The sequence below is a fragment of the Somniosus microcephalus genome, chromosome 14 (assembly GCF_052327205.1).
Source record: "Somniosus microcephalus isolate GS21.2 chromosome 14, FLI_Smic_1.0, whole genome shotgun sequence".
Classification (NCBI taxonomy): Eukaryota; Metazoa; Chordata; class Chondrichthyes; order Squaliformes; family Somniosidae; genus Somniosus; species Somniosus microcephalus.
In genome coordinates this window covers 7,028,051-7,053,840 of record NC_141000.1, presented here as the reverse complement: position 1 = coordinate 7,053,840, position 25,790 = coordinate 7,028,051, and the positions used below count along the sequence as shown (strand labels likewise).

Here is a 25,790-nt window from a genome sequence, read left to right as displayed (position 1 = left end):
GTCTACCCTTAACCTTCTCTGCTCTAAGGAGAACAATCCCAATTTCTCAAGTCTCTCCATGTAACTGAAGTCCTGCATCCCTGGAACTATTCTAGTAAATCTCCTCTGCACCCTTTCTCAGTTACAACATTGTCGCTGGTACAAAGCTTTGAATTCAGAAAAACTGCTCATAATTCAGCAGCAAATTGACGATCTCACTAAGAAAAACCACAAACATATGGGAAACTGAACTGTCACACTCTTGCAGCAGGGGGTGCTCTCCTTAAGATTGCCATTTACACTTCTCTAGAGCCATCCTTTGTTTCTTAACTTGTCCCATTACCATCGCCTTTTGCCTTGCACCATCATCCCTTTTGTCTTTTAATCTCTCCTGCCTTCTATCCTACCACAGACCTTCCCTTTGTTCATTCCTCCCCTCCTCCCTCTCCCTGCCCCTACACTTGCTTAAAAATCTGTTACAGGTACACTGGCCTAGAAATTCAGTTTGGGCCCGCCAGCTGGCGTGCGCCCAAAAGTTAGCGCTGCGCGCGGTGCCAGTTGCGCCCGTGAGATATTCAGTTTTTGCGCCCCAAGTCGGAACCGGGCGCTGTTCCAGGGTGTGCCCGCCTCCGCTTGGGGCGCTGAAACTGAATTTCAGCGCTCTAGGTGCCGCTGCGCCACCCGATGCGGTGCGGCAGGCTGCGGTACTGCAGGCCTCCTCCTTCTCTTAAGGTGGAGGTGCCTGCAACGGGGAGATCGCTGCTGGATTGTGCCGGCAAATGAGCCCGGCACCACGGAGAAGTGCCGGGCTCGCGGAAAGCAACCGGCAATGCCGCGGGGGGGGGGGGGGGGGTGGAGGAGGCCGGGGAAGGAGGTGCGGGCAGGCGGCCGCCGAAAAAGCAGCCGGCCGCACCTCCACCTTTATGCGCCCCACTAAGGCTGCAGGAAGGCCCTGGTCTCCGGATGTTAGTAGCGGCCGCCACGGAGGAGGCGGCTGCAACTAAATATGGGGGTCGGGGCGGAACCGGGGCACTGCGCACACTGATGACGTCATCGGTGCCGGCGCAGCGCTACCGGCTACCGCCGCCATTACCGCGGCGCTCAATATCAGCGCTACCACCCCTACTGGCGCAAAAGCCCTCTTTGGGCGAAAACTGGGCGCAAAGCCAACTGAATTTCCAGCCCTCTATCCCTTATCTGAAAGCCTTGGGACCAGCTGAGTTTTGGTTTTCGGAATTTTTCGGATTTCAGAAGGTATTATTGTAAGACTGGGAAATTTGTATTTAATATATATTTTAAAAGTTCAGGCTACCTCTTGTGACTGTTCCGTGTCTCATTCCCCTTCCTGCTCCTCTGGAAAGCCAGATATCGGCTGACTCCTACAAAGCTGGCCCGCAAATCGGGTCGGGTGGGGGGGGGGGGGGTGGCGGAGAAAAGAATATCGGATGGGCCGCGGTTCAGGTCGGGTGTTTGGGGGGGGGGGCAAAGAATATCGGACGGGCCGCGGTTCGGGTCGGGGAGAAAAGAATATCGGACGGGCCTCGGGTCGGGTTGGGGGGGGGGGGGGGAGAAAAGAATATCGGACAGGCCGTGGTTCGGGTCGGGGGGGGGGGGGGGGCGAGAAAAGAATATCGGACGGGTCGGGTCGGGGGGGGGGGGGGGGGGGGGAGAAAATATCAGACAGGCCGCGGTTCGGTTCGGGTGGAGAAAAGAATATCAGACGGGCCGCTGCAGCTATCGGACGGGCCGCTGTATTGTTGGGTTCACTCTCCTGGTACCTCCTTCACACTGCCCGGCTCGGCCTGCAATCTCCTACCCAGGAGGGAACTCTGTGACCCTCTGCCCTGCTCAGCGTAAGTCATGCGCCACTCTGGTCATGTCGTGCGCACGACTTACGCTGAACAAAAAAACTTTCGCTTTTTAGAGGTGTTCGGATAAAGGATAGTCTACCTGTACTTCTCTAACTTTTTCCAGTTCTGATGAAGGGTCATTGACCTGAAACGTTAACTCTGTTTCTCTCCCCACGATGCTGCCTGACCTGCCGAGTGTTTCCAGCATTTTCTGCTGTTATTTCAGATTTCCAGCATCCGCAGTATTTTGCTATTCTATCAATTAATTACATTCCGTGCATGTGGTTGCACAGATGCCAGCAGTAGTCAAGTGTTCATTTTACACATGTGAATCTAGATAGTGTGTGGCAGCAAGCTTTTCACCAAAACAGGCAGAGTCAAGCCCAATTCTGGTCTCACTTAATGTCCATACATATCTACCTTCTAGCAGGAGTCAGTGGATAGAAATTGAGGGCAGGAGCCATGGCTGATTTTTATCCCCTTTTCCTAGCCTATGGGTACTGAGATCGACTAGGAGCTGCATGTTGTGAATGCCTTAATTCTAGAGCAGGCAAAGCATTTACGCACTGAGCTAGTTTGTGAAGACAAGTATTTAATCCAATGTGACAAGATAATTTTTAGCAAGGAATAAAATATACTTACATTCAAAGATTCTATCTGGCCGAACTCTTCCAGAAGATTTGCAACATCCTGCTGTGTTGCTCGCTTGTCCAGTTGTCCGATCCAGAGTGTTGTGCTGCAAACTGGAGACAAGATGATGAAAAGCTTAAGTTCAGAATGTTTGATTTTAGTAGTATGAGAAAACATTTTTAATAATAGATTTGGTATGAAGGAACACAGTAAGAATCTTCACTTTCCCTGGTTGGAGGATAATGGACCCCTTAAGATAAATGAATGAGGAATTCTATATAGTATGAGCACTCCCTCGCTTTTTAATTTATTTAAGACACTAATATTTTAATTGTAAAAATTATATACACAATACTTATTTTTATTAGTGGCAGAATAACAATTCTAACAAATTATGCCCACGGCAGAGTACTCCTTTAAAAATAGGACCCGATGTGACATGGTACAGTAGCAGTGGATTTTCTTCCAGATACAAACTACCTACCGCTAACAATTTTAGACTTAATTGGCAGAAGTCCTTTTTGCCGGCGTTCTCTTTCCTTTTCTCTTTCACGTCTTTCTTGAGATCGGGATCGAGGAGAGTGTCTCCGTCTTTCTCTGGATCGTGATCGAGAACGTTTATGTCTTGACCTTCGTGACCTAGAGCCAGACCGAGAACGTCTCCTCTTTGGTGATCTGTGGAAAACAGGCATTTTATATATCCAGTAGCTGAAATAATTTTTGAAGAATGAAACAAACGCAGTGTGTTCCACATCAGCTCTTAGAACCCCAGAACTGTCTATATATGTAAGTATCAATTATTTTAATAGATCTCTACTTTTTGAATTTAGTATTTTTTCTGAGTTTCCACTTGCTGTCTTTTTTTAACATGCAAATATACATGCTGTTACACTGATGGAATGCACAGGTTTCTTGCATTGAAGACTGGGCTAATCCTACGGGATGGCGACGATGAGAATGGCAAGCTAACGGTTTAAATTTATATCCCCTATTAAAAGGTTTCTTTTAATTCTAAAAATGTTTTTTCTTGTTAGTAACAAACACGCTTAGGCTAGATGCTATCACTAATTTTCAACATTAGAACAAACAGTACTTCCTATGGCACGGTCAATTCTTCCATTTTCCACACACTAGCCAACACTGGACATCAGTGCTGTGAATTATAGACAGGCCTGTGCTGGGTACCCACATTCACTAGAAACTAAACAGAGACTGCCCTTACTCATTTCACCTAAAACCCATATATAGCTATTATAAACAGAAGACATCAGTCTTGATGAATTCAAACCCAGGTCCCAGAGGTGAAAAGAAGCTGTGCACAGTCAATCAACAAGTGCCTTTTTTGTTGCATTCTGACTGCACTTTCATTTTTTAAATGGTTAAATCTATACTTTTGTATTTCAAGCATCCACAACATCACTGGTATTCAGCTGTGCAAGTCACTCCTATTTGGGCTACCAGAAGGCAGAATGCTGAAATGCCAAAATTATGACCATGTAACATTAATAGAAACATAGAAGATAGGAGCAGGAGTAGGCCATTCGGCCCCTCAAGCCTGATCCGCCATTTAATGAGATCATGGCTGATCATCCAAACTCAGTACCCTGTCCCTGCTTTCTCCCCATATCCCTTTAGCCTTAAGAAATATATCTAACTTCTTCTTGAATATATTTAATGAATTGTCCTCAACTGCCCTGTGTGGTAGAGAATTCCACAGGTTCACCACTCCCTGGGTGAAGAAATTCCTCTTCATCTCAGTCCTAAATGGCTTACCCCTTATCCTTAGACTGTGACCCCTGGTTCTGGACTCCCCGCCATCGGGAACATCCTTCCTGCGTCTAGTCTGTCTAGTCCTGTTAGAATTTTATAAGTTTCAATGAGATCCCCTCTCATTCTTCTAAACTCTAGCGAATACAAGCCCAATCGACCCAATCTCTCTTCATACATCATTCCTGCCATCCCATTAATTTGAATAAAGAACAGAGTAGTTAATGTGGCTGCATGTCAAGTTTTATGTCTAAAATGGGAGAATAAACCACATTTAGAGTAAATAAAATTCTGTGTAACAGCGTGCATTTCCCAGAGTGCACAAGAAAATTGAAGCTATGATGCAGCTTGGTAGCTAAAACACTTCTATACCCCCAACGAAAATAGCACGGTTTGTATTTTGGCATCACCATTTGCATTTCAATTCCTGGACATTAAGTTTCACCAGTCTCCATTAGGTCACCATGGAGGCCATTGTAGAATAACACGGAAAATGCCTGTGGAAAATTAGGTGTGAAACTAATTTTCACTAAGACCTCATTGCTACGGGGAACCTGTGAAATTCTACTTAAATGGTACCCAATAGAGAATGTAAAACGATTAAGTATAATTGAGATTACATCTGGGTAAGGAGAAACTCCAGATAATGCGCAAGACCATAATGGTGCAACATTGTCCTATGACTTGAATTTGTGATCATCTAGTTGAGAAGCTGCTGTCTCAATCTAACAATGATAAACAAGAATGCAGGGAACTAACTTGTTAGGTGAGGGCAAATGGAAGAGAAACTATGGGTACTTAAGGTAAAGCTATTTGTTTAGTTTTATTGAATTCACAAACTTAAGATGCTTCAAGTAAATACATATATTACAAGTACATGACGCACTGTACATGAAACTTTTTTTTATCCGGCACCGACGGGACCGACGTGGTGCCGGTTCATCAAAAATTCCGGATAACCGAAAGCTATAGTAAAAGATACGGAGCGCTGACAGCTCCGTATAAAGCAACAAACCCTGTTGCTTAGCAACAGGTTCAGAACAATGGCCACAAGTTCCAAGCATCTCTGTAGCTTAACAACAGCTGTAGCCACACCCTTGCACAGCAACAGATCGAGGAAGGCAAGTACAATATGAAGTAAAACTTACCGGAACCTACTCCTGAATTTTGCCGGTTAACCGAGATTTCCGGTTATTTAGGTGCCGGTAAATCGAAAGTTTCCTGTACTCCTATTTTTTCCTGTATTACTAACCTTGATCCAGACCGAGTGCGTGATCTTCTATTTTCAACACTACGACGTTTCGTTTCATGTGTGTCGGGCTTTTCAATCTCCATATCTACTTCCTTCAAAACACAAAAATATGACCATTAAGTTATGACCCACCAAAGTAAGTCACATGTCACAACATTAATGATTTGAAAACTCACCTGTTGCTGTTGTGGTTCACTTGGAGTATGGTAGTCTTGCTGAAAAACAGGCTGTATAGGTGGTGCTGGAGGCATTGCAGGCTGAGGCATAGCTGCATAAGGATTAACAGGAACCATCCCAAATGTTGGTAACTGTCCATTGGGAGGTGGAGGCATCTGAAATAAAGAGTAAATTAGTATCTGTAAATTTTAACAGGAAAAATGCAAAATTGTTCTGAATGTGCCAGTTTTGTACTAAAGGAAAATTCAACAGATTTAGAGTGCGATCTTGGAATGAAAGATACTTACCCACATACGATGGGTAAGACAAGATAAGCAAGAGGGAAAATTAAGATGCCTGACCCATGTAAAGGCTCCATAGCCAGAACCCATGTGACCTATCCTCACTGCATCTGGAATATCACCTTATTCACAGGTCAGTTTCAATTAATCAATACATGCAGAAAAAAAAACTTTACTCTGCAAAAATACACTGTTAAACAAAACTATCCTTTTGAAAACCACAGATTGTCCCCCTTTAAGCTATGGCACCATGCCTCAAATTAATGGCATACATCCCACACCAGAGACTGGCCACCTAGCTAATCAATCAATGAAGTAGCAGATAAACCTAATCCTTTAAGACATTTTTGAGATGGAACAAAACATTTCACCTTTTCACAATATAAGCTCCACATGCCAATATTCTCCTCTTTTCAACCATTAGGTGGCTCACGAAGAACTCAATAGAAATGTGAAAAAGGTTGCTTTGTGTGGTAAATATTTTATTTCACCAAACCAAAAATGCCCCTTTTCTGTGTGAGCATTTTTATAACTAATTTACAAAAAATATAAACCATCCCACTAAATCAAAGTCTCTAGGAGGTTACTAAAAAACACTGCTGTAAAGAGCATGAGAGCAGGAAGAGCAACCTAATTCAGACACCTGAAAGTAAGTAAAGATTGCCTGCCTCGAGAGGATCTTCCTTATTATTCAAATGATGTCATTCTACACACACTCTTTAAATCTTCATCAAGGGAGGGAAATAAAAATGATTCTCCTCCAAGATGTTACTATGTTCAACATGCTTTACACATGCCAACTGACCACTCTCTTCCATGTTATCTAACTCACTTGTGGATTATTTCCATAGTTTTTTCCATTCACAGTGGCAGAAAAAGATCAGTATGTGAAGTTGTTTGTACAGTTTGGTTACGTACCAATACTTGTAACCACTAAATATTTGGGTTTTGATCAGATGAGAGCGCGTGAATGTGGAGGTTAATAGGCCTAGAAATTCGGTGGAGCCCCAAATGGAGCGCCAAGCTCGCCTGGGCGCCGGAATTACCGCTGCGAACGGAGCAGTTGCGCCCGCCGGAAATTCAGTTGTAGCACCCCAAGAGGGACGCGGGGCGCTGCTCGAGGCGCCCCGTGTCCCTCTTGGAGCGCTGAAACTGAATATCGCAGCGCAACGTACCGCAGCACCACACACTGCGGCACGGCGCACTGCGGTACTGCAGGCCCTCCTCCCCTTCTTAATTGGGAGGGGCCTGCACCAGCGTGATGACCGATCGCGAGTGCCGGCAAAAGAGCCCGGCACCGAGGAGAAGTGCCGGGCTCTCGGGACACAGCCGGCACTGCCCGGGGGGGGGGGGGGGGGGGGGGGGGGAATCAGGAGGCCGGGGATGGAGGTGCTGGCAGGCGGCCACCGAAAAAATGGCCGCCCCGCACCTCCACCTTAATTTGCGCCACTACTGCCACAGGTAGGCCCCGTGAACCGGGCGCGATTTGCGATCGGCGTTACAGAGGCGGGCGCGACCAAATATCGTGATCGGGGCGGTAGCGGGGCACTGCGCACACCGATGACGTCATCGGTGGTGGCGCAGCGCAACAGGCTAACGCCGCCATTAGCGCCCCGCTAAATATCGCGGGAGGCACGGCCAGTGGCGCTAAAACCACTGAGTGCCCTCTTTAGGCGCTAACTGGTGGCGCAGCCCACCGAATTTCTAGGCCATATAGTTTTAAATAAGGAAAACTCTATTAAGCTTGTCTACCTATTCTGGGTTAGTATAATCCAAACTTAATTCAGCATTGCACATAAAATTCACAATGCTAGCACATCTGCACATCTTAATGTGGCAGCCAATATGTGTAAATATTTGACTGAAAAACATTCTTATTCTAGGTTGATGAGCTGCACAGGATTTCAAACTCCTTTTCATTCACTAACCTGCTGTTGCAATGTCTCCTGCTGAAGCCCCATCAAAGTCTGCTGAAATTGTTCCATATTTGGCAGTCGAATCCCAAGCTGCTGATACATAGGTGGTTGTATACCTTCTCCAGGGTAGCCACTAACATTAAACAGATAAAATATTTAAAAATTAGTTCAAATTAGCATGTTCAGGCATGCATTGAAAATACCCACAGAATGCATAGAATTCTTCCTGAAACACAACTATCTGTATTAAACAGTTTCATAAAATAAACATCTTGCTACTGTTTCCAGTAAACTTCATCAGTAATACTAATAAGTAGTATAATACCCATAATGGTGCAAAAATTACATCAAGTCCAATTCAAGTAATTTTAGAAAATGTGTCAGATTTTTATTGTTTTAAGTAGAAAGTAATCTTGAAGCAGGACCAGTCGGTAAGAGCCTAATGGCTTCAGTCCAAGCGATTCAATACTACTTACAACGAAGTCTGAGCAGGAGGTGGAGTTGATTCTTCCTTCTTCACATCATCTACTTGTTCTGGCTCATCATCATAATCAAATCGGTCAAGCAGCTTCTGCAGTAAAATTAACAGGAACAATTTGTCAGGGTCTCATTTTGCTCTCAAGTATGGGGAAGGTTCCTAAAGTAGAGTTTTTGTACATTGAGCAACCACTTTTAGAAATGTGACCAGGCTACTAAATTGTGAGATGATTTTGAATGTTATATGGTTCTTTGAGTATCTATTAACGTCCTCTAACAATAACATTTTGATCTGCAGTGTTGCGCTGCTTCTACGTACCTTGTCAAAAGCAGCCTTCTGCTCTGTAGGCTGTGCAATGGGCGGCTTCAACTGAACCGTTAGGGCCTCCACTTGGGACATGATGCTGTTGTCTACTACTGGCGACTGTGGTTTTGGAGCCTGCTGGAGGTTCTGCAATATCTGCTGTATCTAATGTGAAAAAACGAAGTTCCGCATAATCAAACACACCAAAAACAAAAATCAGTATTAGCATTGCAGGATCCAAAACAAAATTGGAACTCAAGTGTAAAGCCACAGTTAATTCTTCAATTTGTTTTTGTACTGCAGCTACATATTTTTGTTATTGCACAACTTCAGGCAGTAACTTAAAAAACTTTAAATGGAACAGCAAACACAACAGCACTTGTACTGCTTTTAGCCCAATACAAAAATATATTGAAAAACAGTGCAAGTCTTTACTTACTTTTGTTCTAAAGGAATCTGACATTTTGCTATTAAGATTACAAAAGGTGAAACCTTGCAAATCAAATGTAATAACTGCCAATTTTGAAACTCCAGATTTTACTCATAACTTATCGAAACAGACCATTTGATTTTCTCTCCAACTATTGATTAGGTGAATGCAGGGAGAGGAATAGCCTCCAAGCCAGTACCTTACCACTCAGCACAGTTAATGTGGTAAACTGAACCTAGCTCTCCCCACTCCATAGCAATGTGCATTGGTATTCTATACACAGTGGCAATATTCTGGAATATCAATATTTAATAATGTGATGGTACAGTGCATAATTGAATACACTGTCATATTGCCCAGAATGTAAACATTTATTTTTTACCTGCGCTCCTTGTGTTGACTGAAAAAGCTGAGCTACAGCTACAAATGCATCAGAGTTGGGTAGCTGTTGTTGTATTGCGGACAAAGAATCAGAAGTAATCTGAGGAATTTGTGCAGGTGTGGGAGGAGCAACAGGGGGACCTATAAAAGATTAAAATACACACTTGTATACAACTGAACCACATTCCCCTGCAGCATTCATTCAGTTAATACTATTGTTGAAAAGCAAGCAGACTAAAGAAATGTAACGTTTATCATAAAATCTTGTTCTTGTACAGAGTACAAAATAACCGTACATTAAAAAAGTCAAGATTCCTCTCCCAATGGCTCAGGCCTCTGGTTCAGGCACAGAGCAGCTAGTCTACAGAGACCACAGAGTTCCCAGGTTCAATCCCTAATCGGTGTCTGAGTTAGTTGATTGCAAGGAGAGTGGCAGTTGGGGTGTTACAATTGCTACAGTGGTCTCACCATCCCTGGGTTAAATAACGAAAAAATATGCCAGGGATTTCGCTCCTAATCACTAATTGCTGCAGGATGTGTGCTTAGATGAGCTAACTATTCAATAACTGCTGCTGGATGTGCTCTTAGGTGAGATACCTCCCACAGTCATAAAGCCCTGTTGGCACTCACTAGCTAGGCTCTCAAATGAAAAAGTATCACCTGGGCAAGGTACCAAAAGGTAACCAGTATATATGAAACTCCTGAAGGAGAGACAGGGCCGTGATTGGGGGGGGGGGGGGGGTAAATTAAAATTTGCATTGGCACAATAAAGGTTGCTCTTACAAGCTGAGGGGGGGGGGGGGGAGGAGGGGGAGAAGAATAAAGGCACATTAAAGTCAGTTTAATTGTGCACCCAACCTATCCTATAGTTCTGATGAAAGGTCATCAACCTGAAACGTTAATGGTAACTCTTTCTTCACAGATGCTGCTGACCTGCTGAGTATTTCCTGTTTTTATTTCAGATTTCCAGCATTCGCAGTATTTTGTTTTTCTATCCTATACCCTGATTGGATGTTCTTAATACTAACACTGGATACCAAAAGTGGAATTACAACATCCCTCAATTACAGGATTACAAAAAATAAATGTTTTCTAACTGTTTGGAAAATAACATTACATCTATCAAAGCACTCATTTATTAGTGTGAGCATGTAACCCTGTAACATTAAGCCTTTGGAAAACTTTAAAATAATCTTACTTGTACATCACTATACAAGTGTTATGTAACAATGGAAGAAATAAATTGTCAATTAGCTTGACTAATAGCATACTTTTCTCCACTTTACAAAATGTACATATGGTTTCATCCAGCAAGACTAAGGTCTATTCCATATATCCATGCTACTATGTGGGTGACCACAATCTTTGTGGCAGGTTTAAAAGTGCTGCCAACTGGTCAATGCCAAGCTTTCCATCTATCAAGACGATGATTTCATCTAATGGCCCTGTCAAGAATTGAAAAAGCTTATTACAATGGCGGCTGGCTGATTCAGGTATCTGACTATCCTGTAAATTGAGCCCAAGAACCAGTCAGTTATGAAACTAATGCAGTTCTTGCTCCACTGTGCTGCCATAATTATATTACTTTTTTTTAAAAACAACAAACTATTCAACAACAAACTTATACTTACTTGTATTATTAGAAGCATTTTCCAGTGCAGGTGGAGCAGCACTTGCAGTTGCCCCGACTGCCATGTCTAATAATGGCTGTATAACTTCAATCTTGAAAACACAATTCTTTTGCCACAGGTTCAATACACGAACTATCTTGCTCTGTTTAAACAAAAAACAGTGATTCTTTGGGCAGACACATACAGCTCCAAGCAATATAATGTAACGCGTTCACCATGCTGGCATTCACTGCTGCATCCACAGTATCCTTGTGCCAACTTACAAATTCCTCATTCTGCTAAATTAGTCATTTCTGATTCGGGTAGTGAAACATTTTGCATTAATGCTGGGTGATTTTTTTTTTAGCATTTTGGAATACTAAATGTCTGGTGCTATTGTTTCCAAAATAATTTAACACTTTGAGTGGTGGTAATTCCTACACACAGTCATGTAATGGTTAAGAATCTTGATCATCATTTGTCAGAAATCTTTGAATAAAGAAATGTTTTCCAATATGCTGCACTTATGCCAATACGCTTCAGAATTGTGTGATACTCTTAATTCATAACCTCTAATTGCTTCCCCACCCGTGATATACTTGTAACCAATGTTTTATACAACTTAAAATGGTCTCTTCAACCCAAGTTTGGAAAGACAAAATCTCTGACTGTACCGCTAGGTATTTTTTCACAGCTCCAATAGACATAGCATGAAAATTTTACCCACTCACCATTCCCATATCACTGAAATCTTATTGACAAGAGTTAAGTATAACTTAAAGAAAATCTATTTTCAAGAACCCCGATCAAAACGGTCCCAAGAAAAACTTACTACAGTACCATCAACCCACATCAAACTATAGCAAACTTAAAAATATCTGCTGCCTGGCTAATGTTCTTACCTTCTCATCAAATGGACATTTATACAAATACTGGAATGTCGCGGTAATATTTTTACTGAACCGTGGCCCAAACACATCCTTTTCTGCTCCAAACTGATGACGGGATTGACGAACAATAGAGTCGACAACATACAATCCTGGAACTTTAAATTCTGGTTTGCACTGCAAGATTAACAGTCAAAAAGGCATAATTATGGCTTAATTATCCACCAAACAGATTTAAAGACAAAAATGTAAATATCTACTGCTACTAATTAACTATCCTACTTCAAGAAAAATAGTAATTCAAGAATGTTTCTTACCTTTTTGATAAACTTCTCTACAATCTGCACAACATGCTTGTAAAGCTGAAAGATGACAAAAATGATTGTAGGACAATTAAATCAAGATTTAAAATGTTTACTTGTTTATTTTAAATATGCTGAAATGCTCTACATCACATGGAAATAAACAGTGTAAAACAAAAGTCTGACAAAGGATGTTGTGCTAAATACATGTACAAAATAGATTTGAATTATTCTGGGTACAGTAAGTTTTGCCTTGAGTGGAATTTTAAGTTAGATTTAGTCCCTTTAACATCATTGTAAAATATGGATGTTTTTGCTTTGTACTTCTCTTTAAAGAGAGAAAATAATCTAAGGCCAAATTATCCAAACAGAATAAAATCTGGTGAAGTTGAAGTTTGGAATTCTGTTTCACTCTCGTCTTTAATTTACCCATTTCCTTTATTTTTGTTACCCAATGTATGTGCAGGAGTATCAGTTATGCTGACTAGAAACACATTTGGATACTGGAAAAAATAATTTTAAACAGTATTGTACTGGAAGGGGAGAGAATCCTACTGCACTGTAATTAAGCCTATAGATGAATACTGGAATAGAAATAAACTTTCAAATAACTGTTTTGTACTTTATTAATAGAAAACTATTGAAAAAATAAATTTTAGTACAACCATACTAAACATGCAAACAAGTTGAAGCATAGGACGCAAGACATATCTGTACAGATTATATCCCATAATAAACCCACTATAAAAGGATCTATAACATGGTCAAATATATAAAACCATAAACCCACCGACTAGTCTGTAGGAGACACCAGGCTTGTGGTTTAATATAACTGTCATGTGACAATTTACAAGCTACATTTATGCTTGAAGCACCATAACGCAGTGTAAAAAGTGCTATTTAGAGCTGGAAAATCTCACTCCTCTTCATGCGTGCCATCTCTAGCAGGACATATCAATGATGTCCGCCCAACTGGATGACACCTACCATGGCTAAAGCTCCAGCCCTCATTAGGCCGTGTGCTGGTCGGCAGATTTATGTATGCAGCTGTGTTATGCACACTGTGTACTCTGGTTTCCTGTTACCGAGCCTGACAGCAGCACTACACATAAAGGAGATAAAACTGTGCATGTGCTAGGTTTGGTAATCCTCCATTTACTGTGGAGAATTCCGACAGCAGTACCTCACGTCATGTCTACTTGGGATATTAGGCAGAATTGAACATAGTTCTGCCAAACTTAACCAACTTTATTGGTTAAGTTTAATTCAGTACTGTATCTTGCAGTTGTCATGGTGATTTTAGGACTCAATTTGATACAGTGTTAACCTCATTATCACTTTTCTGCATTTGCCCAATTACCATACAATTTAATACACTCAAGATAATTGGCAGGGTACAAACAAATAGCATCTTACATGTTCTTGCACACTTGCATGATAATTTCAGTACAGTCTCACATGCTAGTGCTTCCTCCATTCAGAACTTGAAGTAGTTGGTGCCACCCATAGAAAGAAAGAACTTGCATTTATGTTGCGCCTTTTATGACCTCAGGAGCTCCCAAGGTGCTTCACCTTTGAAGTGTTGTCACTGTTGTAATGTGGGGAAATGCAGCGCACAGTAAAATTGTGGTGTATGTGCCTTTAAGAGCCCCAGGTGTGCGTAATGCCGGTAATTGCCACTTGGGCTATATAAGCCTGTGTCTTGTGTATATCCTTTAGAACCCTCCCAGACTTGCTTAGTAAATACCTATGAACCAACTCCTGTCTTCAGTGTCTTTATCTACACACGGACACTACAGTGGCGACGAAGTGGAAACGGACTTACCTGCAATTCGGCAGCACCTCAAGAACATCGATTCCTCCGGCGTCCAGAAGACTCAAGGAAGTAAGAGAAACTGTGGTTTCACCAGCTGGCCAAGCTGGTGGCAGGTACTGCGCTAATCCTTCCTGGGCGTCAGGCTGGGGCTCCAGCGGCGGGCTCTACAGCTGAGACGGGCAGCGAAATCGGAGGCAAGCAATAACGGACTGGGAGGGAGCACTCGGGAGACGGCCGGCGCGGCAAGCAGGTCAGCGTTCAGACCTCCGGCGGGAACGAGTCTCCAACAGTGAATAAACGGAAACCGCAGTAAAACAGCGTTGTTATCGGCAGCAGCGGCGGGAAAGCGCGGGAAGCGCCATATCTTTGCTACAGAAAAAAAAAGCGCGGAAAGCGCCATATCTTTTCTGACATGCCTAAATCTGGTAATATTAATGCTTTTGATAGCAAAATAGAGGATTGGACCACATACGTGGAAAGAGTAGAGGTATATTGCACTGCAAATGGAATAGAAGATGAAAAAAAAGCTTCAGTACTTCTGAACTTAATGGGCGCGAATACATACGGGCTGTTACGAAACTTAATCACTCCAGCCAAACCAAAGGACAAGAATTTTAAAGAAATTGTTGATACCCTACAGGAGCACTTAAACCCAACACCGCTGCTGATAGCGGAACGATTCAAGTTCTTCAAGAGAAATCAACACAAGAATGAAAGTAACGCTGATTACCTAACCGAATTAAGAAAGCTATCAAAGTACTGCCAATTCGGGGCAGGACTATCGGATTATCTTCGAGACAAATTCGTTTGCGGTCTCTTAAGTGAAGGAACACAAAAAAGACTGCTTTCTGAAAAAGATTTAACATTGGACAAAGCTTTCAGTATGGCTGTATCATACGAAACAGCAGCAAAAGGAGCTGCAGAGATACAACAAAAGACACAGGACTTCGGCACCCATGAAATGACACAGGGGTTCGGAAGATGTTATCGCTGCGGCAGATCCACCCATAACCAGAGGGACTGCTGATTCAAGGACAAAGCATGCAGGCAATGCGGGAAGATTGGACACATTGCACGGGTATGCCAATCTGGACAAAATAAACCCACTGACAGAGAAAAAAAAAATCAATAAAGTACAGGAAGGTACAAATGATGACGGACAGTAGCTCCGAAGACCAGAAGAGCGATAGCGACTCCGGAAACAAGAGACTAAGCTGTCTCAAATTACATAATGTACTTGCCAAAGAGGATTACCAAACCATTTGGGTTACCCTCACAATAGCAGGGTCCCCAGTTAAAATGGAGCTAGATACAGGATCAGCTCTAACCGTAATAAATCGACGAGATTACGAGGGGCTATTTTCGCATATACCCCCCTGTACCTCTAAAAGACACATCCATTATCTTAAAAACATATACGGGGCAGAAAGTATACCCCAAAGGAAAAATAAGGGTGCCTGTTGTATACAACGGCAAAGAAATACAAAAGTTGTATTTATACATTCTACAAGATGGTGGTCCACCGTTGTTGGGACGCGAATGGATCAGGAAGATACGTTTAGACTGGCACTCCATTCAGGCACTGACGGTGACCAGTAAGGAAAAAAACCAATGATGACATCATACCTGAACGATTAAAAGACATCTTGGCCAACGCCAAAGAAGAGTTTCAAGAGAAACTAGGAACCTTGAAAGGCATCACTGCCTCAATAAAAGTGGAAGATGCAGCAATTCCCAAATTTTTTAAGGCAAGACCGGTGCCATACGCAATACGTCCAGCAGTCGAGGCAGAGCTGGAGAATTTGGAAAAAGCAGGCGTATTATCCAAAATAGATTGGAGCGAATGGGCAACACCCATCTTTCCAGTCATGAAAAAAGCATTGAAAAATAACTCTGAAGAACAGAGAAAAATTCGCATCTGTGGTGACTTCAAGGTGACTGTAAACCCGGTCCTTCACACAGTACAGTATCCTCTTCCAAGGATAGAAGATATTTTCGCCTCACTATCCGGAGGGAAACGTTTCACCAAAATTGACTTGGCACAGGCATATCTACAGATGGAGGTTGAGGACGCCTCTAAAAAGTATCTCACAATAAACACACACAAAGGCCTGTACCAGTACAATCGACTGGTTTTTGGAGTAGCATCAGCTCCAGCTATCTGGCAAAGAGCTATGGAGCAAGTCCTGCAAGGGATTCCGGGGACTCAATGCTACCTAGACGACATCCTTATAACAGGAGAAAACGACAATGAGCACCGTGCCAATTTGGAGCAGGTGCTCACTAGGCTGAAAGAACGGGGCCTACGAGCAAATCGCCCCAAGTGCGAATTTTTCCAAAATCAGATATCATATTGTGGCCACACAATTAATAAGGAAGGGTTGCATAAGTCACCTGAAAAAATTGAAGCAGTTATAAAAGCCCCAGCACAATTAAGGTCATTCCTGGGATTAATAAATTACTATCATAAATTTTTACCGAACTTATCAACTCTTCTACACCCTCTTAATGAACTTCTACAGACAGGAGTGATTTGGAAATGGAACGAAGACTGTAAACGTGCCTTCCATAAATGCAAAGACTTAATCACATCCGAAGAAGTTTTGGCTCATTACAACCCATCACTACCAATCAGACTGGCGTGCGATGCATCCCCTTACGGCATAGGAGCAGTATTATCCCATAAATTCCGATGGCTCAGAACGGCCGATAGCTTTTGCGTCACACTCATTAAACTTAGCTGAGCGTAACTATGCCCAAATAGACAGGGAAGCACTCAGCCTGGTATGGGGAGTGAAGAAATTCAACCATTACCTACACGGACAAAAATTCACCTTGTTGACTGACCATCAACCCCTCATCTCCATATTCAACCCTAAAAAAGGTGTTCCCATTATGACAGCACAAAGGCTACAGAGGTGGTCCCTTTTTCGAGGGGCACACCAATACAACATAGAATACAAAGGGTCAAAACAGCATGGGAATGCTGACGGTTTATCGCGCCTACCGTTGCCAACGATAGAAGAGGCACCTACAGTAGACCCAGTAGAGATATTCCACTCTACCATAGTGGAATGTCTACCAGTGACAAATTCTGCCATTGAAAGGGAGACGAGAAATGACCTGACTCTCTCACGGGTCTACGATTTAACAGTGAAGGGATGGCCAGCACATGGCGAACCACTGTTGCCAGCATTCTCGCAAAGAAGAGAACAGCTGTCAGTGTGCCGAGGAACCTTGATGTGTGGATCCAGAGTGGCGATTCCACCCAAACTCCAGGATAAAGTGCTAAAGGAGCTTCACGAGGGGCATCTGGGTGGAGTGAAAATGAAGAACCTAGCTAGGGCGTTTGTATGGTGGCCAGGTATCGATGGAGACATCGAAGACATGACCAAGAGCTGCCTAGGATGCCAGAAGGTCCAAAACGCTCCGCCACAGGCCCCTCTACATCCATGGGAGTGGCCCTCATCTCCCTGGCAAAGGGTGCACATCGACTTTGCTGGTCCATTTGTGGACTCAATGTTCTTAATCGCAGTTGATGCACACTCCAAGTGGCCGGAGGTAATAAAGATGTCCTCCACCACCACGGAAAAAACCATCACAGTATTAAGGACCATATTTGCCAGGAATGGGCTGCCGGAACAGATATGTTCTGATAATGGACCGCAATTTGTGTCTGAAGAATTCAGAAAGTTCTTAAAGAACAATGGGGTAAAGCACTACACGTCCGCCCCATACCATCCCGCCACCAATGGATTGGCTGAAAGGTTTGTCCAGACCTTCAAGAAGGCCATAAAGGCCATGGGTAATGAAGACATAAAACTTCAGCACAAGGTGGATAACTTCTTATTTGCATACAGGAATGCAACACATATGGTTACCAACCAAACTCCCGCCATGATGTTCTTCAATAGAAACCTAAGATGCCGGCTGGATTTGGTCAAGCCCAACATCCGAAGGGACGTGGAGAACCGGCAGTTTCAAGGCATGAATGAAAGGCCAACTAGGGCCTTCCAGATAGGCCAACAGGTTTTGGCCCGGGACTACCGTACCGAGAAATGGCAGCCTGGAACTATCTGCACACGACTAGGACCACTGATGTATACCGTGGACATCGGAGAAAGCATAATAAGGCGCCATGCTGACCAAATCATAAAGTCATCCGAAAAGGGACAACCTACACCACCACTCTATACATCTAACGATGAAGTAGAGATACCCATATCTACCTCCGATCCGGTGATACTGGAACCCGACACTGGCATTCAAGCCGAATCAGCCTTGCCAGAAGAACCTACTACACCACCAGAAACTACTACACCCCCGAGGCGTTATCCGGACCAAGTCAGGAAGCCTCCTGAGAGACTAACTTATAATTAATTAATTACAGCAATGTATATTATTTTGCATATAACATGTAATTAATAATTACTTAAAATATGATGTACTGGTTAGCTAAAAGGGGAGGAATTGTGGTGTATGTGCCTTTAAGAGCCCCAGGTGTGCGTAATGCCGGTAATTGCCACTTGGGCTATATAAGCCTGTGTATTGTGTATATCCTTTAGAACCCCCCCCAGAATTGCTTAGTAAATACCTATGAACCAACTCCTGTCTTCAGTGTCTTTATCTACACATGGACACTGCAAGTAAGGTCCCACAAACAGCAAGGAGATAAATAACCAGATAATTTTTTTTATGGTTCAGGGATAAATGTTTCCAGGAAACCAGAAGAACTCCTCTATGTTTCTTCGAAAAGTGCCATGGAATCTTCTACGGCCACCTGAGGGGGCAGACAGAGCCTTGGTCTAACATCTTATCTGAAAGATGGCACTCCTGATAGGGAGTGTTGCACTAAGTACTGTATTGAACTGTCAAGCCTAAATTATGTGATCTAGTCTGTGAAGTGGGGCTTTTGACTTAGAGGTGAGCGTGCTACCACTTAACGCAGTCTGACACTATACTAGATTTGGAGCTATACATTAGGCAGGTACATGACTGGAGCTTCTCATACACCTGTGGAAGTAAACCCTCGTCACATGCAGCTGCTAGATTATCTCTTGGTATGTTTTGCCAAATTTAGGGATCTTCAAAGCAGCTATCCACAACCAGGAAAGACACTCCTTGCCTCACATCTAGTGAATACATGCACACCAAGCAGAAAAGTGAAAATATTAATGGTTTATGCAAATCTTTTGTACACTTCTGATACATTGAGAAAAAAATCTTAGTACTGAAGGCCAGGTACCACAGAAGGGGATATAATTTCAACACTAACTCCCTTGACCCCTCTATTGCCTCTGTGTTGTCAGACTGTTTGTCCGACTTCCAGTCCTGGATGAGCCACAATTTCCCCTAATTAAACATTAGGAAGACAGAAGCCATTGCTGCCACAAACTCTACTCCCTGGCCACTGCCTCAGGCTATACCAGACTGTTCATAACCACAGTGTTCTATTTGATCCCAAGGTGAGCTTCCGATCCCATATCCTCTCCATCACAAAAACAGCCTACTTCCACCTCTGTAACATTGCCCGTCTCCGCCCCACCTCAGCCCATCTGTTGCTTAAGCCATCATCCATGCTTTTGTTACCTCCAGACTCGACTATTCCAATGCTCTCCATGCCGGCCTCCCATCTTCCAACCTTCATAAATTTGACCTCATTAAAATGATGCTGCCTGTATGCTAACTTGCACCATGTCCCGTTCACCCATCACCCGTGTTTGCCAACCTACATTGCCTCCTGGTCCACCAAGGTCTCAACTTTAAAAGTCTCATCCTCATGTTCAAATCCCACCATGGCCTCGCACTTCTCTATCTCTGTAACCTCTTCCAGCCCTACAACCCTCTTGGAACTCTGCGTTCCCCTAACTCTAGCCTCTTATGCACCCCCCCTTCACCCCACCATTGGCGGCCGTGCCTTCAGCCATCTAGGCCCTAATCGCTGGAATTCCCTCCCTAAACCTTTTCACCTCCCTCTCTGCTCCTTTAAGACACTCCTTAAGATCTACCTCTTTAATCAAACTTTTAGTCGCTCATTCCAATGTCTCCTTCTTTGGTTCGGTGTCAATTTTTGTCTGATTACACTCCTGTTAAGCGCCTTGAGACATTTTATTATATTAAAGGCATTATATAAATGCAAGTAGTGGTTATTGTCCCTTTCATATCCTCCACTTCCTCAGTGCAGCCGGGTAATCGTTTAACAGGTATTGTCAGATATAAACAAATCATTCCCAGTTTTCCTCTACGATTAGCTTGCTAACACTCTCTAAACTAGAATTTGATGAGATTTCCTCGTCACTAGAGCATGTGAAAAAATTGCCTCCCTGTTGAACTTTGTGACGTGGGTTATGTTCTTGAATTGATTGCTTATTTTCCCGATTACGTGTTCAATAGATTCTTCCCTGTAGACATCAAATGCATTAACCCTTTCACTATTTGAACCTTTGTTGAGAAATATTAGATACCAGATCCGCAAAGGTTCTGTAGTTTCCTTTGACATCTGTACAAGCCTCATGCAATCAATATAGGCAGATGGCTCTGGAAATGAGTCTGTAGGCCAGACATCATTCTTGTAACAGCAGACTTGTTGGGTCTTCCTCAGGAGGTCCATCTGATATAGCTAAAGTAAACAGCTAACGACCTAGTGGATGCACCAATGCAAACTCCTGTTTTATGCTATGCTAATCACCTCCAAGCAAATTCCGATTTGCTTTCAAAATGCCTCTTTAGCACTTTCTCACAATCTTTTGGAGTTTTATTAAGGTTTATAAAGGTTTTCAACTTCAGCTGACATCGTGTCATGGATTTTTTAAGCAGTGGGCCGTTTCCAAATCACTGTTCCCTGAAGATCTTATTTTCATTCTCCATGCAAGACATCCAGAAAGTAGAGATACCTATGGGTATGGTAGCCTAGTGACTATGGTACTGGACGAGCAACCCAGAGGTCATGAGTTTAAATTTCACCATGGCTAATTATGAAACTGAATTCAATAAATCTTGTAATTTGTGGACTAGCACTAGAAAAATCATGAAAGCTTCCAGATTGTCTATTCACCTCTACCCAGGTTGGCCTACATGCGACTGCAGTGCTGCACTACATGGTTGACTTTTAATACCCTCTGAATTGCCCTACACTACAAAGTTCTTTTTGGCAATGACCCAGGCATCGTATCAGGATAAGACTAAAGCAAAGTCCTCCAGGAAACAACCCATCATAGGATTCTGTATGTATGACTATCTATCAGTAAACATCTCAAACTTCTCCAACAATATTCTAGTGGTGGGACACAGTGACATGAGTGACCCTGGGTACCCTTAACATTGACTCCGGACCCCATGAGGTCTCATGGCTTAAAGTAAAACAAGGTCAAGAAAAACACCCGCTGATCACCTCTCAAATTATGATTCATTACCCATCCCATGTTGAACATCCCTTAGAAGAAGCTCTGAGGGAAGCAAGGACACAGAATGTATTCTGGGTGGGGGATTTCAATGTCCACCACAAGAGTGGGTCGGCACTGAAGGACCAAGCTGGCAGACTGGGACTACATCATGTGATGAGAACCAACATGAGGAAGTAACTGACTTAATCTCATCCTCACTAACCGAACTGTTGTAGAAATTTCAGTCCGCTTGGTAGAAGTGACCACCACATAGTCTTGTCTCCGCTGTGAGGACATCCTCTATTGTGTAGTGTGACACACTGTGCTAAGTGGGACAGACTAAGAACAGATCTAGCAGCTCAAAACTGGGTATCCATGAAGCGCTATGGGACAGCAACAAAAATGGTTACCACCACAATCTGTAACTTCATGGCCTGGCACATCCCTTACTTCATGATCACCAACAATCCAGATCATCAACCCTGGTTCAATGCAGGAGTAGCACCAGGCCTACCTTAGAATAAGGTAGGAAGCTAGTGAAACTACTACACTGGGTAACCTGCATACTAAACACCAAAAGGAGTAGGCTATAGAGAGCTAAGCAATCCCCACAACCACAATCAATAGATCAGAGCAAAGCTCCGTAAACTTACCACATCCAGTCAAGAATGCTGGTGGACAAGCAGCTAACTAACAAAAGGACGAGGCTCATGAAGCATGCTGGAGCCCAGCATGTAAGCAGAGAGATACGGCTAAAGTGTTTGCAAGTGTCTTCAACCAAATGAGTTGAGTGGATGATCCTATTTGGCCTCCTCCAGAGATCTCCACCATCATAGACACCAATGTCCAGCCAATTCAGTTCACGCCACTTGATGCTATTAAGTAGCTAAGTGCACTGGACACAGAAAAGGCTATGGGCCCTGACAACACCCTGGCTGTAATGCTGAAGACCTATACACCAGAGCCAGCTGCTCCCTTAGCCAGGTTATTCCATACAGTTATGACATTGGTATCTACCCAACAATGTGAAAGATTGCCCAGGTATGTTCTAGCCGCACAAAAAACGATAAATCTAGCCCAACCAATTATATCCCCATCAGCCTCCTCCCAATCATCAGTAGTGATGGAAAGAGTCATCAATGGTACCATCAAGCGACACTTACTCACCAGTAACCTCTCACTGACGCTCAGTTCAGATTCAGTCATAACCATTCCGCTCCAGACCTCCTAACAGCCTTGATCCAAACATGGATGCAAGAGCTAAATGCCAGAGGACAAGTGAGTAGGGTTGCAAAATTCTGGGAATTTTTAAAAGAGGAAACTTTCCATGGGAATTTTCGGGAATTTAGAGTTTTTGTCTCTGACCCTTATATTATCTTTGTCGTCAAAATAGACATACTGTTCCATACAAATAAAAACAGGCTTTCAAAACTTTATTTAGGTTATAATTTTGAACTTTATTGAACCCCCACAAAAAAGACCCATCTAAAATAAAATAAAAAGAGCGTCAGCTTATTTTTAGCCTGTAATTTGTCCTTATTTTGTCCCTTTTGAGTCTTCTACTCCTCATTGCTCCTCCTGATTCTCTGACTCTGGCTCTGACGTGTCCATTTCCTCCTCTGTGTCAGTGTCTAGCTGTGTGGTGGACACTTCTGTATCTGGCTCAATAAGTTGTAGGTTCGCCCGGATAGCCACCAGTTTCTCCACTCTCATTAGTCAGCCTGTTGCGCACCTTTGTATGCGTATTCCCAAAAAGTGACCAGTTTCGTTCAGAGGCCGCTGATGAAGGTGGGATTTGGAGTATCACCGATGCAATAGGTGACAGGGCCTCAGACGCACAAAGTCCCTTCCACCAGGTATGTGCACTGATATGCTTGCATGATTCCCATATCCCATCCCCATTCCAAAGACCTTGCTTGGTAGAGAACTTTGCCAGACTTCCCAGAACTTTGCCCACATCCAGATTGAGATGGTGTGAGAGGGTAGAAATCACACTGTAAGCGCTGTTGATCTGTTCTCCAGAAAGTATTGGTCTCCCAACATGCTTTGGGTCCAGCATGTATGCTGCAGCATGAATCGGCTTGACACAAAATTCTTGACGCGTCTGTATGAATTGAACAATTGCCTTCTCCTCTGCTTTGAGCAGCAGGGATGTGGGTAGGGCAATGCTGATTTGTTCTTTTAAATCAGTAAAAAGCCTGAGAACATCTGACAAGACAGCGTCATCTCCTTCAATCTGAGCAATTGCAGATGCTACTGGTGAGAGTAGTTTAAGGCTGCTAACCACTCTCTCCCAAAACACATCATCCAGCAGTATTTTCTTGATGGTGGTTTCCATATCCCCAGACTGGGATATTGCCATTTCTTGCAGCGACTCCTTACCCTCCAGAAGGCTGTTGTACATTATGACACCACCCCATCTAGTGTTGTTGGGCAGCTTCAGTGTGGTGTTCTTGTTCTTTGTCATTTGCTTGGAGTTGTAGGTTGCTGCAACTACCTGTTTTCCCCTGACATACTTAACAACTTGTTTGGCTCTCTTGTACAGTGCTTCCATGGTTCTCAAACCCATGATGTCCTTGAGGAGCAGGTTAAGCCCATGAGCTGCGCACCCAATAGACGTAATATGAGGGTAAGCCTCCTCCACTTGAGCCCAAGCAGCCTTCATATTCGCAGCATTGTCAGTAACTACTGCAAAGACCTTTTGTGATCCAAGATCGTTGATGACCGCTTTCAGCTCATCAGCAATGTATGTGCCTGTGTGTCTGTTGTCCTTCGCTATCCTTTCTTTGAGCTTTCCTTGGACTCTGTTATACTCAGCCTCCAGCAAATAAGTAGACAAAGCATGTCTGGTGGGAGGACAGTATGCAGGGCGAATAACATTGAAAAATCTCTTCCAGTACACATTGGCTGAGCATGAGGGGTGAGCTTGTTGCATATACAGCTCGAGCAAGGCACTCATCTGCATTCTTCTGGCTATGGTTATCCATTGTATCAAAGAACCTTCCAAGTGGGCCAGGAGTTGCTGATGATAAGGAGCCTGATGCTGAATGAGAACCATCATCTTCTTGAATGGAAGCAGAGGAACTCTGGGCTGACTGCTGTGAGCTTTGAGTGAAGTTGTTGCATTTGGATAAATGCTGCTGCATCTTTGTGGCATTCTTAACATATGGCTTTCTACAGTCTTTCCATCTTTAATGCCTGGGGTAAAATGCTTCCACACATCCGACGGTAAACGTGGCATTGTTCTATGCAGAGAAATAAAGGGCATTCATCTCTGTGTCGAACTGCGGTCTATCAGCACGATTGCAACAGGGCGAGTACATTTTTGTTGATCCTCCATGTGATGGAAGCATGACCTGTACACACACGACGCTACATCACCAATAGTGTATTATTTTGTATATTTTAAATTGAAGGACAACAGAGTTCAACAAGTAACTGGTTTACTTGATATAAAGTCTGATTTACTTACTGCATCATCACAACATCAGCAGAAAACAAAATGACTTCCCTCAGGACCCCTAACCTGGATCTTAAAAAAACTATAGCAGTCTTACAGATGCCTGCAGGCCAATCACAATTCGATATGCAAATATTACAAATAGAGGGAGCTGATCGCTCATCCAACCAATCAGGACACATTTGTTCACAGTCACACACAAAACTTGTAATTATTAAAACAAGTCAAGTAAGAAGATAAACATATATTGATTAAGAAATTCCTTAATAATTAAGATTCCATCTCTGTTAGTAATTTTAAGAGAGGACCTGTGGAAAAAAAAAGAAAGAAATACAAAAAAAAACAATATTATGCTAGCATGTGCTTTTTTGGGCAAAATTCCCAAGCTAAACTTCCCGTGGAAAATTTCCGGAAATTTACCGGAAACTTTCCACCCCTTTGCAACCCTACAAGTGAGGGAGTAGTTGTTCTTGACATCAAGGTAGTTTGGCACCAAGGAGCCTTAGCCAAGTTGAAGATCACGGAGCTCAAAGGAAAAACTCTCCAGTGGTTGGCATCATCTGACTAAAAGGAAGATGGCTGTGGTTGTCACAGGCCAGTCATCACAACCCCAGGACATCACTGCAGGAGTTCTTCTGGGAAGCGTCCTGAGCCCAACCATCTTCAGCTGCTTCACCAATGACTGTCCCTCTATCATTAGGTCAGGTTTGGAGTTGCTTGGTGACAATTCCAGTGTTCAGCTCCATTCACAACTCCTCTGATAATGAAGCAGCATATGCCAGTCTGCAGCAGAACCTGGGTAACATCCAGACTTGGTCTAACAAGTAGCAGGTAACATTCGCGTCACCCAAGTGCCAATTAATGACCACCTTGAACAAGGGAAAGTCTA

General features: G+C 43.2%; 2 protein-coding genes across 2 annotated transcripts in view; one reads left to right on the top strand and one right to left on the bottom strand.

Moving 5' to 3' along the window:
* Positions 1 to 10,703, top strand: part of LOC147107301 (superoxide dismutase [Cu-Zn]-like) — a 148,094-nt gene extending 137,391 nt beyond the window's left edge. Inside the window, exon 4 of the mRNA XM_086006190.1 lies at positions 10,407 to 10,703. Within this exon, the coding sequence (XP_085862316.1) occupies positions 10,407 to 10,599 (193 nt within the window). The 3' untranslated portion in view covers positions 10,600 to 10,703. The remainder of the gene's footprint in view (positions 1 to 10,406) is intronic.
* scaf4a (SR-related CTD-associated factor 4a) overlaps positions 1 to 25,790 on the bottom strand; it is a 114,082-nt gene that overhangs the window by 40,713 nt on the left and 47,579 nt on the right. Inside the window, exons 3-13 of the mRNA XM_086006188.1 lie at positions 12,259 to 12,303; positions 11,957 to 12,118; positions 11,076 to 11,217; positions 9,446 to 9,585; positions 8,649 to 8,798; positions 8,329 to 8,423; positions 7,865 to 7,985; positions 5,655 to 5,810; positions 5,479 to 5,570; positions 2,944 to 3,134; positions 2,472 to 2,572 (exon numbers count right to left, since the gene is read on the bottom strand). Of these exons, the coding sequence (XP_085862314.1) occupies positions 2,472 to 2,572; positions 2,944 to 3,134; positions 5,479 to 5,570; positions 5,655 to 5,810; positions 7,865 to 7,985; positions 8,329 to 8,423; positions 8,649 to 8,798; positions 9,446 to 9,585; positions 11,076 to 11,217; positions 11,957 to 12,118; positions 12,259 to 12,303 (1,395 nt within the window). The remainder of the gene's footprint in view (positions 1 to 2,471; positions 2,573 to 2,943; positions 3,135 to 5,478; positions 5,571 to 5,654; positions 5,811 to 7,864; positions 7,986 to 8,328; positions 8,424 to 8,648; positions 8,799 to 9,445; positions 9,586 to 11,075; positions 11,218 to 11,956; positions 12,119 to 12,258; positions 12,304 to 25,790) is intronic.